At 39.7% G+C, this 20,751-nt stretch overlaps 1 protein-coding gene across 1 annotated transcript in view; it reads right to left on the reverse strand.

Annotated features, from left to right (window-relative positions):
* The window catches only part of LOC139737025 (uncharacterized), a 28,058-nt gene extending 8,421 nt beyond the window's left edge, over nt 1–19,637 (reverse strand). Inside the window, exons 1-7 of the mRNA XM_071647704.1 lie at nt 19,603–19,637; nt 16,588–17,317; nt 15,861–16,079; nt 13,697–13,863; nt 11,145–11,237; nt 8,258–8,470; nt 291–359 (exon numbers count right to left, since the gene is read on the reverse strand). Coding sequence (XP_071503805.1) covers nt 291–359; nt 8,258–8,470; nt 11,145–11,237; nt 13,697–13,863; nt 15,861–16,079; nt 16,588–17,257 — 1,431 coding nt within the window. The 5' untranslated portion in view covers nt 17,258–17,317; nt 19,603–19,637. The remainder of the gene's footprint in view (nt 1–290; nt 360–8,257; nt 8,471–11,144; nt 11,238–13,696; nt 13,864–15,860; nt 16,080–16,587; nt 17,318–19,602) is intronic.
* Between the last annotated feature and the right edge of the window lie 1,114 nt (nt 19,638–20,751).

The raw sequence follows: 20,751 nt of genomic DNA on the forward strand, positions 1-20,751 counted from the left end.
CTGACCTTTAACCCTGCAAAATAACAACTGGAATTGCCTTGCAAAACTCCCTCGTGTAGGTAATAATTCAGTCTATGGACCAGTATATGTATCAATGCATGTAGGGGTCCACGGAAAAATTACAGAAATCCCTTTCTGCAAAAAATAATGTAATCTACTAGAAATAAGAAGAAAAAGAAACAGATTCTCTCTCTCTCTCTGAAAAAAAAAAAGCTTCACAATGGAGGAATAATCAGACCAATAAACTGACTACAAACTTAATTCAGTGAAGAATGAATACAAAGACTCACTGTTAAGGACAGCGGTGACTGCTTGATGAATGAAATGACTTTCAACCTCTCCTCTGTTGGGCAGATGCTCTGTAGTGTAGAGTAGAAAAAGAAAAGAGTAAAAAAATGCATTTAGTAGGTGGAAAGTTCAGTATCTGAGGCCATATCTTGAATGTGGCTTGCCACCTGTTTTTACAAGTAAGGTGATGGGAATAGGTTGATAGCAACAATAATAAAAGAAAGAAACAAAGAAAGAAACAAAAAATAATAAAAATGTAACTTGCAGTGACACAAACATTTTCAACATCTGCAAAGCTTCTAAAAATCTTTTCTATTTGTGTTAGAGGGAAATTTCAACCCAATATTATGTTGCTTTGTAGGAAGACAGTAAAATAAGACAAAATATAGTGAAAAACAGTGAAAATTAGGAAAACATGCTTTTTACTCAAATCTGGAAAATGATTGGGACACAGTAAAAAAAAAAAGATTAGGAGTTGTACTTAATGTACAGTCTAAGACTAAGACAAATTGGCAACTCTGAGTAATTAATGTGTTGAGCAATTCTCCATTGAATTTGTATGCAAATATTGTCAAGTTTTATTTGCCTCCCAAGAAAAGTTTTAAGAAATGTTCCTGCTATAATACAATCATATGTTTTTCCTCTCCTTATCAGCAAGGTTTTTGTATGAGTCCAATCATTATTCTTTAGTTTTTGTATGTGTACAAACATTGTTCTATTTTTCAGAAAAAAATAAGGTAGCAATACCCCCTTGAGGGGTTGCAAAAATGAAAAATGAGATTTTTGCTTTAAACAACATTTTGGTATCTAGATAATGAAATACCAAAATGATTTTACCTAATTTCATGAGGAAATGTTTATAGAAAATTAAAATATGATGGTTAATTCAATATCATAATGAACCCGGAAGTAAACCAGAAGTGGATTTTAACCAATTTTTGAAACATATTTCAACGTCTTTTTGATCTACTAACCATCACATCCCCACCCCCTTGGCCCAGCCTAACAAGGCTGTGTGTGAAATAGCTCTGCTGCCCTATTACATCACTTTATTACCAATCAAAATGGCAGCTCCCATGAAAAAACCTGCAGAAATTACATTTGAAATTGAGGACCAAAAAATGGATCAGAATGATGTTCCAAGTACTTCTACACAACAGACATTTAGCATACCTAAAAATTGTACAAATTATTTGATTGTGAATTTAGTTTGCAAAGACATTTTTAATGTTAAAAATGCTTTTTATTCCAGCAATTTATCATGTAAAGTTTTTTAGATATTTGTGACCCGCTACAACAAAAAGGTCCTAAAGTCGCGCACGGTCGAAGCCGTGAAAATCGAGTTTGAAGTCAGAGCATTAAAATTGGCCAAAACTTACGATTTTCTGATTTTGATATATTATTGGAGTCTAACATGTCTTCTATCATCTGTTGAAATTTTGAAGCAAAATGGTGAACGGAAAGACCAAAAAATAGGGTTTTTTTGAGCCATGTTTTTTGGCGTTTCAACGAAGCAGAAACTGGTTCGAAAATTTGGATTGACCGCCACAGATAGGTTCCGCCCCTAACAACAACCAGAGTGATCTCATTGGTCAGTTTGCTGCTTGCTGCTAACCGAAGCATGAAGCTTGCACACTGCCCAGTCGACTGGTGCGTGCGGGCGGGGTGCGCTATGCTCAGCCGCTTCTCACATCCTGGTCACTGATTGGTTGGTGAGGAGACCGCCGACGCTGATGTGCTTGAATGAACTCTTCGGGGGTTGCTAGGGCTTACCTTCTATTGTCCAGAGATGAAAACTGACTTGCGTGTCCCTTGATCGCGATTGCGTCGAAAGGAAGACTTTTAGGGCGCTTTTCTCAAAACAGTGATTTTCCAGACGTCTCGACATGCTCTCTTTTAAACATCGATATCTCCGCAGCCGATTATTTTTATAAAATGTGTTATATATCAACTTAAAGCAGAAAGATTAGGGAATCATATCATGCAATTTTCAAATAATCGACCTCGCCCGACTTTAGGATCATTTTGTTGTAGCGGGTCACATTTGATCGGCAAGCATTTCTTGCACAAAAAATTAGGTTCCAAGATGGCCGCCATTGCCATAGCAACGGGTCATGTGACCATGTCATATTACCTCTGGAATTAATTATGTTTTGATGGTTTGTGCATTAGTATGCTACATTATGTCCTCATTGAATAATAAGTGCACAAAATGCATTAATTTGCTCTTAAAAACTTATAAATTGTGACCGTGCACCTCAAAACGAACATAAAGTCGCGCACACTGATTTTGTGTGAGGACTGAAAATAAGTGAAATGGGTCAACCTAGCTGAACTTGACTTTTTCATATTTTCTGAAACAGCGGGTCTTCTTTTACATTATACTAAAATTTGGTATCATAAAACGGGCAGGAAAGTGTTTTTTTTTTAGCAGTTTATCTCGAACATTTTTGGGAGAATAGTGTGATTAGGTGTGTCTTTAGAATCCCTTTTTCATTTCTAAAAAACCTTGTCCACACTCTTCACTTTCAACTCTAATCACTTTTGAAAGAATAGTGCTACCGCTTTAAAAGTTGGCATTAATTATGGACAGAATGTGTTAATGAGGCATGCTTAATTTCAGTTTAATCTGATAATCCCTTCATTGTTGTTACTCTGATGGTTTGCTTCCTGTTTTTTGTCATATTCATTGCACAGCCAGCACGGTTTGGTAAAGATTAAGTGCTTGAATAGACACTGTACTTCAGAGCCTCTTTTCTCAGTTCACACTTTTCCTCAGGCCCCTTTTGACTCCATTTTACTCCATTGGCTCGCCTTTATTGGATAAGCAGTTTTCAGCAGTTTTTTTTTTGCCACATTTAGTTCATTCTCTGCTGTTGCATCACGCCCACGTGATCCTCCTTATCCTCTTTGTCTTCTCTGTTCTGTTTTGTTTTAATTGTTTTATTGCTTTGTTCCAGTTCAGTCTCCTTCCTAGCCCTGCTTTTATGTTTCCCTCCCACTTCTCAACTTGCAGTATCTTTGTTTCCACAGTATTGTATTTGTTTGTTTGTATCGTATTTCTTTCTTCCTTCTTGTCTCCGTCCCTGTTACTTTTCTCTTCAGTTCTGTGCCTTTATCTCTGAGCTTGTATCATTTCCCTTTATCATTTCTCTTCACTCACTTTTCTGCTTAGCACAGGTTGGCCTAGCTGTACATTGACCGACTGTACTTACCCTTTTCCCTTTGATTTGTTCGCCTTACAGGTCAATCTTGCTCCCTTTTTTGAATTTCCCTCAATTCTGACAGGTTATGTATTTCTCCTTCCCTTGTTTGGCTATCATTGTTCTTCTCTGTCCCCTGCCTACCATGGCTAACCATCTACCTCTCTTTCATCAACTGAGGAAAACCAAGCTCAAGGCCCTCAGATTCTCATTTCACCAGGATAATTACAGATTCTACTCCCTTAACCGCATGATACCCACAGGCCTCCAACTCCACTGCACTCCAGCTCTTGGAACACTCTCACCTGAACTACGGAAACGCTGGAACCAGACTCTACGTGGAGCTTCCATCCGTTTGATTAACATTCTCTCTGAACAGTGTGCCGCCTCTCTCACTTCCTTTTCAGCTGACATCGACAGACTGGAGAGTGAACTTCGCTCTTGCTGCACCGACACCCAATGGCTCAAATACAATGATGAAATTGAATCTGGTCTCTCAAAACATGTGTCTGACCTCACTGCTCGCAGGAACAAGAAAATAGGCAACATCACGAAGAAACATCAAGGGTCTAACAGATTCAGGCGACACACCACACCCACTGATGTATCCGCCACTTCTGTCATTAACCTTTCTTCTTCTCCCCTTTCTCAAGCAGAAACGTCTCTTCTCTCAAAAGGTCTCAAGTTTTGCCCCACTCCACCCAAGGTTGATCAGATAGCACTCAGCCAAGACCTCTCTACTTTCTACTGCAGGTTACGCCTCAAAGAATTTTTTCTTGATGAACCCAATTCTGCTCCTGAGCCCTTTCATCAAAAAAGCTCATGGATTCCCCCCAAGAATAGAGTTCCCTCCCTGGAAACGTACATCGAAGCTGTCTCATCTCAAGTTCACTCCGCAGATACCCTCGACATTGCATCACATGACAATCTCCCAAAGGAAGAACGCCAGGCTCTCTCATCTCTCAAAAACAGGTCTGACATCATCATCAAGCCCGCAGACAAAGGATCAGCTGTTGTAGTAATGGACCGCCAGCAGTACATCGATGAAGCCATGAAACATCTCCGCAATCCTTCCCACTACACACTTCTTGACTTTGATCCCACCAATAATTTCTCCCAACAGATCCAGTCGACACTCGATGACATGAAGGAACATGAACACCTCACCAAGAAGGCTCACAAATTTCTTTCCCCCGTTAATGCCAAACCTGCCCGATTCTATCTGCTCCCCAAGATCCACAAACCTAGCAATCCCGGTCGTCCCATCCTCTCTGGAAATGGTTCCCCAACAGAGAACATCTCCCTCTTTGTTGATCACCACATTAAACCCCTTGTCTCACTCGACCCTCCTACATTCATGACACACCAGACTTTCTCAGGAAACTCGATGACATCAAGGACCAGATACCCGAGACAGCAATCATCGGTACTTTCGACGTCTCCTCTCTCTACACCAACATTCCCCACGATGAAGGTATTCTAGCCTCCTGTGAGGCTTTGACTTGCAGCGGCCATTCCAACCCCCCCCCCCCCCCCCCCCATATCTCACATCAAATCCCTCATGTCACATGTACTGATGAAAAACAACTTCACATTCATGGACAAGCACTACCTACAGGTATCTGGCACAGCTATGGGTACCAGGATGGCTCCCTCCTTCGCCTGTCTCTTCATGACCAAGCTAGAGCAGCAGATGCTAGATTCAGCCCCCTGTCGTCCATGGATTTGGTGGCGCTACATCGATGACATCTTCTTCATCTGGACCAGGGAGGAAGAAAGCCTCCATCATTTCATTGACCACATCAATTATTTCCACCGAACCATCAAATTCACTTCTGATTTCTCCCAAGAAGAGACCAACTTCCTTGATGTCACCGTTAGGAAGGAGTCTAACCATGTCACCACCATTCTCTACACTAAACCCACAGTTACCCATCAGTACCTTCACTCAGCCAGCTGCCATCCCCGCCACTGCAAAACCAGTATCCCCTACAGCCAAGCCCTCAGACTTCGCCGTATCTGCTCTGAGGATTCTGAGTTTTCTTTCCATGCCAGGAACCTGAAGAGACATCTCGCAGCCAGGGGCTACGGTACCAGGAGACTTCAACAAGCCATCAACAAAGTTCGTTCTCTCCCCAGATCTGAAGTTCTCAAACCGAAATCCAACAAGCAGGACATCAGTGACAGAATACCCCTGGTGACCACTTTCCATCCCAATCTACCCTCTCTCCACAATATCCTTCGTGATAACCACCATATCCTTCATGCTGTACCTCTGATCGTCTCTTACAGGCCGTCCCAGATACTCCCATCCTGGCATACCGACGCCCCCATAACCTCAAGGATCTCATCGACCGTGCTGAAGTACCCTCCCTCACTGACAATTCTTCTCCTTTACAGCATGGCACATTCAAATGTTCAGCCAGTAGGTGCATCATTTGTAGCATACACATCCACCAGAGTGACTCTTTCACCAGCAACTCTACCGGCCTCTCTCACCACACAAAGGGAAACATCACTTGTACTACCACTAATGTTGTGTATCTCATCACTTGCAGAGTTTGCAGAATCCAGTATGTTGGGGAAACCAAGACAACACTCAAAAGACGCTTCTATGGACACAGATCTACTGTCAACACAGCCAAGCTCGACACTCCAGTGGGCCACCATTTCAATCTACCTGATCATTCCATCACTGATATGACTCTACAGGGCATTGAATCTTTAGGCACTCGTCCAGACACAGTCAGAACCAGCAGAGAGAAGCTCTGGATGAGACGTCTTCACACTATCCAACCCCATGGCCTCAACATCCAGGAGGGAAATGACTAACCACCTTTTATTCCTTTTTATTTTTATTATTATTGTTATTCTCTTTTTCATTTTTGAATTTCATTTTGTTCTTTCTTTGCGCTTTTTCTATTTGCAGACCTGTTTATTCCCAATTAATCCCTTCCTCTAGTCCGAGTCTCTTTTATACAGCCCTTTTCTACCTACAATGGTACTGTAAACATACACGCACTTGGTTTTGTTGGTTTATACTTACTTGTGCTTACTATGCCTTGCCTGCCTATCCACATACAGTGTACATTGTATACAATCTTCTTTCCCCCAATTTTTTCATATGTATTTTATTTCATTTCTTTTATCAATATCTTTTTCATTATTGTTACTTCAATTATCATTATCATTACTGTGTGTATATATACTTTGATTTATTTGATTACTTCCTTTTGCTGCCTCCTCCTGGTACTCCTTTCAGGGTTCACTGTTTGCTCAGCCCCCCCCCCCCCCCCCCCCCTTCCCCTTGGTGTTGGCTTTTTCACTCTTTCCCTTTCTTTATCCCTCTAGTGTTCCTTATCTTCTTTGATGTTGCCTCCCTATTCATCCTTTTCCTACATTGGTTGCCCCCTTGATCCTCTTGATCACCACTGACCCTCCTCTGCCTTTTGTCTGTCCACTCTCCTCTGCCCCTTGTCTGTCCACCCTCCTGCTCTAATCCCCCCTCTCTTTACCTGTTGGGCTCCTTGCCCATGAACGCCCACCCTCTCCTTTGTTTTCTTTGTTCTGTGTAACCAGCCTGTACCTGTCTGTTCTTGCGTGAAGTCCTTATATGTGATTGCTTTCCCTGCTTGTTTGTCATTTTGCCTCTGACGAAGATTCTGCTAGGATCGAAAGCTCAGGCCCCTTTTGACTCCATTTTACTCCATTGGCTCGCCTTTATTGGATAAGCAGTTTTCAACAGGTTTTTTTTTGCCACATTTTCCTGAGTGTGTGCTTTCTTTCCAATATTTAGATAGGTTAGGAGAGTCCATTTGATTTGAGTTATACATCATTTTAAAGCTTAAAGTCTGCTCTTTCAGAGTATGGTCTTAACTAAAAATTCATGTCTGGCGACTTTTTGTTTCTTTTGAGGTGCAGGGTCACAATTAAAGTAATTTACCCAATTATTAGTTCATTTCCCCAATTTTGTGTATTGATTTTGAATACTAAAAACTTTAAGTGATGATATCTTAAAAACATGATTTCGGCAATATGGCCGAGCCTCCACAAACATATCTCAAATAACTACAGGGGCTAGAATCTTGGAACTTGGCCAAAGTGATTCTTATGTTATGTCCTGTGAAGTGAACCAAAATCTTGCTTAAACTATGATTCTTTGTATTTTTTTGATTTTTTTAAAGTCATAATTATGAGTTTCATTAAATCATTCATCATTTCATACTTCATCTATTATAGGGTGTTCAAATTACCTGATTTTGGTTCATTTCATAGAGAAAGTATCAAGCTTTAATATACTTTTTATTCCAACAGTTTATCATTAACAGTTTTTGAGATATTTGATTTTCAAATTCTCTATGTACCAAAATTGACCATCCAAGATGGCCGCCATTACCATAGCAACGGGTCATGTGACCATCGTAATTTAGACTTTGTATGGATTACTTAGTTATAAGGTAATATGTTATGCCAGGCTTGGGTGGTCAATTGTTGTAAAAAATGCATTAAAAAATGATTTTATTTTGATACATGCTCAAGGGGGTATTGCTACCTTAACATGAACTTTATCTAAAGGAGCAGGATACGTGTATAATCTATTTCTAAAATCAAAGATCTAACTTAGACATAATAAAATAACATGACTCACAGAAGTTCAAGGCATCCCCATGGAAAGGCAAACTGAAAACCACAAATACAGGGACATTTACAATTAAAACAGATTACAATATCTGGCTTGACAACAGAGGGTCAGCACCGCAGCTCACCTTTGGGACCTTGTGACCCTCCCCGTTGACCTCGGTAGGACCGGCACAAAGGAGTGGTAGGATGGCCAGGGGGAGGAGGAAGAGGAACATGTCGATGATGGACGCCTCATGGCTGATCCAGTATAACAGGTACACCACGCTCCAGAAGATGAGAAGCACTATCCAACTCAGGAGCCAGCGCTGGATGCAGTGCGAGGTGGTTCGCAGCCGGCACTGACATGATATGAGGGGGTCAGAGTTCACAGGTAAAAGGTTAACTAACATTCACGCAGAGGATACCCAATCCCCCAATCCCCAATCATGCAGAGGATACCCCAGGTTCGCCACGCTCCAGAAGATGAGAAGCACAATCCAACTCAGTAGCCGGTGCTGGATGCAGTGCAAGGTGGTTCGAAGCCGGCACTGGAATCATATAAAGAGGTCAAGAGTTCACAGGTGAAAGGTTAACTAACATTCACGCAGAGGATAGCCAATCCCCCAATCCCCCCAATCCCCCATTACGTAGAGGATACCCCAGGTACACCACGCTCCAGAAGATGAGGAGCACACTCCAACTCAGGAGCCAGCGCTGGATGCAGTGCGAGGTGTTTCGCAGTTGGCACTGGAATTATATATGGGGGGTCAGAGTTCACAGGTGAAAGGTTAACTAACATTCACGCAGAGGATACCCAATCCATGCGAACAGTCATGCATTTTTTTCATTCAGGGTATTATTGAGAATCCTGCTTTTCCTAAATAAGTCTCAAAAAGTAATGCCTGACTGGTATGAAACTACATTGTATGTGTATTTAAAATAAGACTGGAATTGACAAATTATGTAATCAGAGGTGACCAGCAAATCTTCACCCCATTTAACTGTAAAAAAAAAAATTAAAAAAAAATCATTCTTTATATACTAGGCTTTCAGAAACTAACAAAGCATTGATGGAGACTTATAGTTAAACAGAGGAATCCAACTGAGAAATTAAGTATGTGTGTGAGTGTGTGTGATGGTCCATGGTGAGTACTGCATGGTCAGGTGATACATCCCATGTTTTAAAGTAAATCTGGTGTCTCTTCAAATCCTCTTATTTTCCACAAATTTCTCAATTTAAGCACTAGTGATAAAACATAACTATGTCTCATCATGAAAAAAAAAAATTGTCATACATATATGTGTATATGGTGGCCTATATCATTAAAGTACACTGCATTACTAACATGTCTCATGGCTGAACGTGCCTCACATATGAATTCCAAAAGTAAAAGATAAACATTGTATCAAAGTAAAAAATATTCAACTAGAGAAGCACTCTGAGAGCACAGACCTCCGCCAAGCATGCAGCTCATTTCCACCACTGATCTTGTTCTTCCATAGTGATATCAGTGATTTCCACCCATACGTACTAGACACCATGCTGAAAGTGTTTATAGTGTGCTGAAAGTCGCCCGATTTCCCATTATAGAAGCCTTTGTTACATCATAAACCCTCAGCTGCACGGCGCGCCTCGCCCTAGCAGAAACTAGAGCATGCACTTTAGTGCGCGCATGCAAACCTCAAATACTGTACATGCAGCCTGAACTCCCAAGTTCATTGACCCTACCTGCCAAAATATAAAAAATCCTTCATAAATTCCCCCAAAATTCTCGGATCACTACCAAAAGTTAATCGTTTGGTACTTGTGTCATTCTCAACCTTTCCTGCAAGTTCATCCCAATCCGTTGACTACTTTTTGAGTTATTTTGCACACGGACAAACTACACTGTAACTATCTAATGAACGAACGAATGAACACACAAACCAACGGTAACGAAAACATACTTGGCGGTGGTAATTATCAATGAAAACTAAGATTGTACATCCTTGGCTAGGTAAAAATTACTGAAGTACCGCACATACAATATGTCCATTGAAACTAGACCAGACTGATTGTATACACTGCTATCACTGACACATTATGACAACTAATACACGCATCTATATTTGCATGCTTTCTTGGGTCACTTGTAACCATCAACTTCAGCAAGTGAGATTTACAATATGTAGTGAATTCTTTCTGAAACACGGATTATTTTGCCATACTTTCTTTGTTCATTTTTTTTTTCAGTGTATGTTTTTCTGGCACATCTTTGTTCAACTGTTTCACAAGAAGATTGGACACGGTTGTACTCTGTTTTTGACAAATTTAGACATGAAAAACAAACAGGCAAACAAATAACCACGACTAAGCTCGATCACATGATACACAGCACAGGTCACATGTGTGCTTTAGTAAAAAAACAACAAACAAGAGATACAGTACAGCTGTAGTGGCAATGCATAGGCCAACATAGTTGATCCTACATGATGCCATACTGAGATGAAATAATAAATGATAATTTATAATATTAAAAATAGTATAGAGCAAAAACAAAAACAACAAATACAACATCTAAACACAAAGTCACAGCCAATTTTATGAAAGTGAAAGAGTGACAAAAAGGCTTACTAATGCCAAACACACAGTTTCAATGTGAATGCCAATTAAATTCATTATAAGAATCTATCTTGAATTTTCAAGAAGTAAATGATGTCAGATTTCTAATAATACAGTGCAAAAGGTCACAGGCATCATCCATTACTCTTCTTTTAGAAATATATGTTGATGACTTTCTAAAGACCTGTGTATTTATAAGCTGTATGTAGCAGTGTGGTAATTATGTTGATTGGAGCATTACAAATATCACTACAAAATTATTTTTGCACCAAACTTGTCTAATAAGATCACATGTCCACAAATGACTATAATATATACATTTTATATGTCCTGTGTGTGGTTTTTGTAGCAAAATTTGACTGTATACATTATTAATCATTACTAATCATAGGAATACCTCAATTCCAGCAAATCACTATGGCAGAATTTACCTGTAGTCTCCAGTACTTCTCCAGAATATCTTTGTTTTCCAAGATTTTGACACCATCAGCATTGGCGATCCGGGACTGAAACTCACTGCGTGCCTGAAGTTAGGATGATGATGAAATAATGTATAAGGTTTAGGCGTTGCATCAAAATTATACCTTGCAGGATCCTGCAGGATCCACTACCCAAATGTTCATTTTGATTATAATCAGTCATTTGGCATGTCTGCCACAATTCACTCAAAATATTAACAGATTGATAAATATGAGTGTGACTTTTCTTAAACCGTTGAGGATGGACAGATTTCACTACAATACCCATTTCCCTTTAATGCACTTGCCCGAGTACATGTATACTCAGGACTCGTCCTCAATGGGTTGAAAGATAATGCATACACTGTGACATCTTATACGGTATGTCGATTTACAGTATTCTATTGTAAGCCATCCACATAATATTCGTAGATTTAAGAAATTCTTATTTCAAGATAGATTTGCCATCATCGCTGTAATCATACAAACTTAAGGTTATTTCCATGCTTCAAACATTTTTTTTTTTTTGGACAAACCCTGCAGATATTAAAGGACAAGTCCACCTTCATATACACAAGGATTGAGAGAATGCAGCAATATTAGTAGAACACATCAGTGAAAGTTTGAGGAAAATTGGACAATCCATTCAAAAGTTACGAATATTTTAAGTATCTGCGCAGTCACTGCTGGAAGAGAAGACTACTACAGTGTATGATGTCACATGCGTACAACTATATAAGGAAAATAAAAAGAGAATTTCACAAAACTTTACTTTTTGAATAAAGTGCACATTTCTTCGACTTGTTTTTGACGTATGTTAAGGGTAATATTATTCCCCCTGCCTTCTGAAAGAGAGAAGTCGAGTGTTCTTTTGTTATGCGAGAAAAATGGAAATATGTTGAATTTTCTTTATTTTTTCTTTATATCGTTGTACTCATGTGACATCACAAGCTATAGTAGTCTTTTCATCTAGCCGTGACTGAGCAGAAACTTCAAAAATTCATAACTTTTTAACGGATTGTCCGATTTTGCTCAAACTCTCACTGATGTGTTCTACTAATATTGCTGCATTCACTCAACCCACATGTCTATGAAGGTGAACTTGTCCTTTAATGGACTAGACTTTGACACAGCAATACATCAACCTCAAACCTGACAAGTTGCACTGTGTTACCAGGATTTGTCCTAAGGTAAACTCTAAATCTCCTTTTATCACATGACTGATTTATTACTTTGAATAGATTTGCTCTTAAGTTATCTTGCTGTGCACTAGATCCTCTGCATTTGTGACTCGTGATCTACTCACTCCATTGCGGAATGGTGTAGTCACTAAACTATTGAATGGTGCAGCATCCATCATCAATTTTTACAACAGTGCTTTAAACCATTTCACACTTTTTTTTTCGCTCTCTCTCTTTTGTGGTAACAAAGAAATCAATGTAATGTTACTCAATTGGCACACTGAAAACTTTAAAGCCTTCAAGTGCAATTGTGTTGTGAAGTCTTGATGTTTGCTGACATTAAATTTATGGACATGTTCCTACACCACAAAAGGATGGAATTTAGTACAGAGTTTCTGAGCAAGTTTATGATGGGAGAGGAAATGACTTCCACACCCAGCTGATTGTAAAAACTGCATCACAAAGCCCAAAAAGAATTTTAGTGGGTTCTTGGTTTTCTGGCACGTAGGTCTGGAAATATTTCACAGATGCATCAACTCCTAGAGTTTGGGTGTTTTTCAAAAGTTGTTTGTGATGGCTTATGGACTTGTGGAATAAGCTTCAATTCTAATAATTGTGACAGTCCATTACAAAACCAACTAAAAGTCACATCAATTGATTTAATGAGAGGACTCAAAAAAAGATGAAACAGGGCAACCGAATCAATCTTGATTTTATAATGTTTTATGAAAGAGCTGTTCGTTTTCTAGTATATTTAAGTTTGGGATCATAAAATGAATGGGAAAGTGTGTTTTCAGCAGTTTTTCTACAACCCTTTTCAGAAGAATAGTGTGATTAGGTATGTCTTACTTTAGAGGCTGCTTTTCTTTTGTTAGAAATCCTTTACACTCTTCACTTTCAGCTCTAATAGCTTTTGAAATGATAAATGCTACTGCCTTGAATGTTGGCATTGATAACAGGACAGAATGTGGTTTTCCCTCATTGTTGTTGGTATGGTGGTCTACATCCTGTTTTTGTCCAATTCATCACATGGCTAGCACGGCCTGTTAAAGATAAGTGCTCAACTTGACCCTGTACTTCAGAGCCTTTTTTTTTTCTCAGTTCACACTTATCCAGTATGAGTGTGTGTGTGTGTTTTTAAACTTAGTTAGGGTAGGGGAGTCCATTTGAATTGAGTAATCAATGGGTCATTTTAAATCTTAGAGTCTGGTCCTTCAGAATATGCACTTTAATAACTAAAAATCCATGTTTGGTGACTTTTTGTTGGTTTTCTGATGCAGGGTCGCATACATGTAAATTTGTATCCATGAAGAGAAATATATTATGAAAATTGCAGAATCTCACATTTGTGCTATTTCCTTGTCTACCGCCATCATAGCCTGAGGCGAGGAGATGAGCCCAGACGTCGTGGTTGGAATGATCAGCATCGACAGAATCAAATCCAACACTGGTATGATGCAGCCGAGACACGGATATGCGCCTTCTTTCATGCTCATTCATATCCCACTCATCTGCAAACATTTGGAAAAGGGTTACAATGGAATGTCTTTCAGAGAAGCCTGTTGTGCACATAGAGGTTAGACAGTGTTGAGTGGAAATTAAAACAATGTTGAGTACAACTTTTCACTTGTGTTCATACCCTACTACATCTTTCGTATCCATTAACACTTCATATCACTTCGAAACTTGAAATATCACAACTTTTGAGTAAATTGTCTACGAGTATTCTTTCTCAAACTTTTACTAAGTGCATCACCAATCTTCCAGCATTTGCTCAATTCACATTTCATACATGGTATGCATAGGGAAATTCCCCCATCATTGATGTATTCTATTCAACTGAACATCAGAGTTTGTGGAAAGGTTTCTAGGAAGTGGGTGTGGGATAGTTCTCAAGGTTGGAGACATGCAACTGAGAAAATGCAGTTTCTCCATGAATAGTGGGTATGTAAGGATGTCAAAGGGCCAGAGCCTGATCATAAGATCTCAGCTGTTAGGAGGGTGTCTATCGATATGGTGTAATGAGCTAATGGAGACAAGAAGGAGCTGTGAATGGCAGAGCATAATAGATTAGAAGAATTGTCACAAGAGGGAAGTGCAGTAGTGTAAGTTTGCACACACTTCATCAGGAACCATACATCATGTATGTGGAGCATCAATCTTACAGTGAGTAATGGTGATATGTGGGATGAGGAGAGGGAAGTTTGGGAGGTCAAATGCAGTTTTGATACTTGGAACAATCCAAACTAAAAATTGTTGATGAGGAAACATACCAAGTGTTATGTCTATCTAGTAATTACTTCATAATGGTGGCCTATGGTGACTATCTGTTTATTCTACACAAAAGTTAGACTCAGTGCATTTGAATAAGAACATGACTTTAAAGTTTCTTTTTTTTTGTGGGAGAATTGCTAAATGTTTTTTTTTTTCATCACTCCATTTCTTAACAGTTGGCTTGGTGCATTCAATTATTCCAAGTTACACATCATTACAGTGATGAACTAGAAAAGCACTCTGAGAGCGCAGACCTCCACCACGCAGCTACTTTCCACCGGTGATCTTGCTCTTCCCAAAGAGATTTGTCTCCTCTCCATCACTGGGGAAGAGCTCTTTGGGCTCTTCCATAGAGAGCAGTGATTTCCACCCACAGGTATACATGCTGAAAATCGCCTGATTTTCCAATATTATATAGAAGCCTTTGGTACATCATAAACCCTCAGCTGCGCGGCGCGCCTCGCCCTGGCAGAAACAAGAGCATGCACTTTAGTGCGCATTTAAAAACCTCAAAAATGCGCAGCTTGAACTCCCAAGTTCATTGACCCTACCTGTCAAAATATCAAAAATCATGAATTCCCCCAAAATTCTCAGATCACTAAAATCATTTGTTACTTGTGTCATTCTCAACCTTTCCTGTAAGTTTCATCCAAATCTGTTAACTTTTGCACATGGACAAACAAACCAATGGTAACAAAAATAACCTCCTCCTTGGCGGAGGTAGTTAAGTGCAGAATCTACCCTTTCAGATCATGAAATTATTCCACATAAAATATATCTTATCTGGTGACTTTTCAGTGGCTTTTAGTGAAGCAGAGTCATATACAGTGGACTCCCATTATAACACAATCCTCAGGACCAGCAGTTTTCTTTCACTATATCGAAATATATTATAACTGAACAAATAAACAATGAAAAGATATAGAACGAATAATGTTGGGACATGAATTTTTACTCTGTTGTAACCAATTTTTGTTATAACTGTGTTCGTTATAATGGGAGTGCACTGTATGTAGCTAACCATAGTACACTGCTGCCTCAAAATTCTCTGAAGATGCTATATTTGGCAATCAGTGATTAAAAGTCAAAGAGGACAAACATTTGATCCTGTTGAAATATACTTTACTTCTTCTTGTATTTTAAACAATTTCTATCTTTCAACTCAAAATCATTAACCTTGTATGGAAGACACACAAAGTATATCACTTCAATATCTATATTTCTGGCAGTGTACCTTCAAGACTTTGCATGACTTCTTCAGATGTGGGTGAAGGGGCAATCTGTTGGTGCCTGGCCGCACCAAGGCTGTCGTTGAGGATGGCACTGGCAGTCCCGTCCACCTGATCCTCAGCGATGCTGATGGTAGGATGCCGTCTGGTGCGATGCCGGTGGTAGTTACTGATGTGGCAGATCATCGCATCCTCGTCAAGCTCCAAGAGAAAGTGGCGAACACCTAGAGAAAAGTGAGCGTAATTCTGATAGCTTGCTGTCCACCCAGACTTTCTACATGAAATAAATTTGCGTTCTCTGTGTATCCTTTAAGATGTGAGCAAAATTAATTATGGTAGTGTGTAATTCTGCTGTAGTAAACAGTACAAATTGTACATCTCTCAAAATTTTGAAGTCATCTTTTATTGTGGTTTATGTGTCAAAATAATAAAACTGATATACAACATTTCTAATGTTAACATTTACAATCATAATGACAACAAAAAGTAAACAAAACAAAACAAAACAAAACAAAACAATGCGTGAACCAGTATTATACTCAAGGAGTAATTAGATATCACAGCAGTCTTCAACCTGCTAATTCAAAATGGCAGACCAATATACCGGTACTTGTACGGTTCATGTAATAAGCAATGACTGCATTCTAAATCTCATTTGAATTCTACAGAGAGTTTTGAAGACTGAGATTTTGACATTAAAAAAAAAAGGTACTATGAAACAAATGTACTCACTGATTGTGTGGGTGCGGCACACAGAAAGACAAGCCACAGCCACCAGCATGTTCCAGAGGAAAGAAAATGCAGTTAAACCCACTAGACAAGGGTACTGAATGAAGCAGATCCAGGGTGAAATGGCGACTGAGTGACATGTGTCGTCATGGAAAAGGTGCCTGTTCTCATAGTTGTACAGACCAATAAAGGTCAGTCCAAGGAAGCCTATCACAACAGCGGAATTCATCTTCAGAAAGGTCTTGGTGTGAAGGCGAACGCTCTGCACAAACAGGCGGTTGGTGAAGAGTCGGAAGGCAAGGTTGTTTGCGTAGACAGTCACTGAGCAGAACATGAGCGCCATCAGGATATTGACAGTGCCGTTGAGCGAATCAAATGTTGTATTCTGCGAGACGATGTCGCTGACAGTGTACCACGTGCTGGCAATGACGTAGCCTACAGTGCTCAAGAGAGTGAGAAGGTATAGGAACAGGGCAAATATGGGCCTGTCCTTCGGGTGTGTTTTGATACCGAGGGATTTGGCAATGATGTACCAGAGCCATGGGGGGAGGGGACGAGACTGCTTTATCCTGACAGGGCGGGCCTCCTGCTCTCCAAGGGACTGAAAGCCCTGGGCCTGGATAGAACCTGGTCGGAGGACCACCTGGGGTTGGCCACGGAAGCAGTCCATCATGAAATCATTTAACCGCAGGCCAGTCTCTGGATGAAACTATTGTAGTCGATTTTTCACTTCCTGTAAAGAACAGAAACATCAAATACGCATATGCACTTGAGTTGATACATTGTAAAGAGTACAAAATACGTTGCATGCCAGAAAGGACAAGTCCACTTTCATATACCTGTGGATTGAGTGAATGCAGAAATATTGGTAGAACACATCAGCAAAAGTTTGGGGAAAATCAGACAATATCTTCAAAAGTTATGCATTTTTAAAGTATCTGCATGGTCACTGCTGGATGAAAAAACTACTAAAGTGTATGATGTCACATAAGTAGAATGATATAAAAAAGAAAATATCAAGAGAATTTCACAATTTTTTTTTTAAATTGTAGGACCTACATTTCTTCAACTTGTCACTGACATATGTTAAGAGTATTAAATATAATTTCTCCTGCCTTCTGAAAGAGGCAAGTCAAGTTTTCTTCTAACCAGTTGAGGACGGACTGAATTGCCTACAACACACATTTCACATAGACCCTTGCCCAAGTACACTCGGGACTCGTCCTCAACGGACTGCAAGAAGTGAAAATATATTATGCTGAATTTTCTTTATTTTCTTCATATCTTTCTACATATGTGACATCACAAGCTCTAGTAGTCTTCTCATCCAGCAGTGACTGAGCAGAAACTTTAAAAATGCATGAACTTTTGAAGGGATTGTTCGATTTTCCCCAAACTCTCACTGATGCTTTTTACTAATATTGCTGCATTTACTCAATCCACATGTCTATGAAGGTGGATTTGTCCTTTAACATAAAATAACTTAAAAGGACTGTACAGTTCTGGTTGAGGTGAGGATTAAGCTTTTAACGTTTTGCGAGATATTCAGAAACTACTCTATGAGATGTCAAAGAGCATGTAATTCTTAGAGGAATCAAAAGTTTATTTGATGAAAATTGGTTTTGAAAGGGCTTAGAACAAAAACAAGGTGAAACAGTGAGATCCTAATATAAGGCATGGCCTGTCGCCTTTTATCATTTTCACTTTTTGCATATCTCAGCCATTTGAAAACTAATTTTCATCAAATAAGCATTGAATCCTTCTTAAAATTACATGCTCACTCATATTGTAAGACAGACTAGGTTTCTAATTATCTCACTTGGAAATGTAATAAACCTGAATCCTCACCTCAACCAGTACCGTATTGTACAGTCCCTGTCATACATGAATTATGCATCCATTAGAAAAGAATGGGAAGGGGGAGAAAGACAGACAGATAGACATGTGACAATTTATATGTCAGATGTGAGACAGGTCGACGGGTAATATTCAAAGTGAACAGGGAGCCTCATGTCTAATGAGCATACTGTCCTAAGGGCCTCATTCATACATTGTACTAGCCCCGGAGACCGCGCCGCCAGGCTGCGTGTGGCGGCTGTCGCAGTTAACATTGTACATAGGCCTACATGACTTCATGAGCTCCCCACCAACTGCGACAGGCTGCGTGTGGCGGCTGTCGCAGTTAACATTGTACATGGGCCTACATGACTTCATGAGCTCCCCACGCACACACAATAGTGTCGCCAAATTGGCAAACCGAATGTAGCGCAGAACGACAGAAAGCACTGAATGACGCCTTTCCCTATGTGCCGCGGGGCCATGCAAGGCTCAGGAGGAGGAGGGATGTTGGCCGAGCCCCCCTCAGGCCTCATGAGCAAGCAGGTTTCCCGGACTGATGTTACTGCTAGAAATTGACAGAATCTTATAAAACAGATACAATGAACGCATGTGCTATTTTTTTTTTTTTTTTTTTTTTTTTTTTTACATCGAGAACATCAGAACGTTGGTGGAGTACAGTTAATTCTGAGTATACCGACGGAACCAGAACTGAAACACTGTCACTGAACAGAATTGAAACAGAAACAGAAAGCCGCATGTATAAAGCTTTACGTTTAAGTGAGACTTTTCTTGGCTGTAACATCACGGACATACATTGTACCTCACAGACTCACAAAAGAACAGCCATCGGCTGAGGTAAGTGACCCGTGGTGAAATAAAATAAACGGCACCAAATAAACTGAAAACTCAAACTTGCCCGTCGACCGTCTGAACAGGAAACGGGTAGAGCTACGAGGACACTGATCGCAATATGTGGGACTATGAATTTTTATTGGGTGGAAATCAAAGGGCTTTGTTTGCGAGAGTGGACACGCCTCCTGCTGCCTCCTTCATGAAGTTAAGCAGACAGCTCTAATTCTAACGTTATTCTAAGAGAAACGTCGTGGTTAGGATGAGTTAGGACTCACATCACATATTGGCAATGCATTAGCAATTTCACAAGTAAATAGCTTGCCTTACCGACAGAATGATAGTCTGCTCTCACTCAGTCTTTATAGACTTTGGATTCGTTTGTTATGAAATGTGTCATGAACAGCTGATGATGTGTATTCGTTGTACAACAATAAACATAGAGGGCGCCAAAGTGTCAGGATCAGAGCGGGTTGCAGAGCGGGTATAATTATAGAGCGGTCATAATATTTACTGTATTTGAGTTTGTAACATCATAAATGTGTTTTTGATGATATTTGCCCCAACATCATATGGGAAATTGCACATTAAAGGGTTATAAAGCTTCTCAAAGAGACATTTTTGAAAATCATGCCCTTTGATTGTTTGTTTTTTTAAATAAATGTTGCAGTTTAATTAGTTTTTCATAAGATGAATACAGTGCACTCCCGTTATAACGAAATGCTCGGGACCGGCAGTTTTCTTTCGTTGTAACGAAATTTCGTTATAACCAAACAAATACAATATATAACGAAAACAAGGAAACCACGTATATATATCACATTCTGTTTGCTGAATACTCGATCATCATACACTGGAAAGCTATGTGAAATGTGATGGGATAGCTGTATTACAATAATAAACGCAAGTTCCCCTCAGAAACTGTGCATGACACAAGGAGCGAACACACAGTGGTGTGAAGCGTTCACCCATGCAGAGACACTATATAAATGCTTGTTCCGCTACGTATTTTCGAAAGCAATTCGCATTTCGTTATAACGGAGCACATTTCTTTTGTTTTTCTTTGTCTGTGGCGCTCGGAAAAGACTTCGTTATAACGGAAATTTCGTTATAACCGTGTTCGTTATAAGCGAATTTTGCACCATAGACTTTAATGGTGATAATTTTGGGACCAGAAGATTCACTTCGTTATAACGAAATTTCGTTATAACCGTGTTCGTTGTAACGGGAGTGCACTGTACATAGATGCAGGCGGTGTGTGCGATCTAATTTTTAGTAACAATGTCTTCATACATTACAACATTTGGCTGGTATACTTGCATAAAAGAATGTGATACAGATTCATCAGTAGGAATAATGGGAACAGGATGTAACATAGATATAGGTGGTAGGAAGGAACAGGTTAGGATTAGGGTAGGCCTACATTAATCCCAGATTGTGCCTGTATAATCTCATGCTGTAACTGTATATTGTTTTTAG

The sequence above is a fragment of the Diadema antillarum genome, unplaced genomic scaffold (assembly GCF_040938485.1).
Source record: "Diadema antillarum isolate AM-2024a unplaced genomic scaffold, OU_Dant_1.0 seq00000675_RagTag, whole genome shotgun sequence".
NCBI lineage: Eukaryota > Metazoa > Echinodermata > Echinoidea > Diadematoida > Diadematidae > Diadema > Diadema antillarum.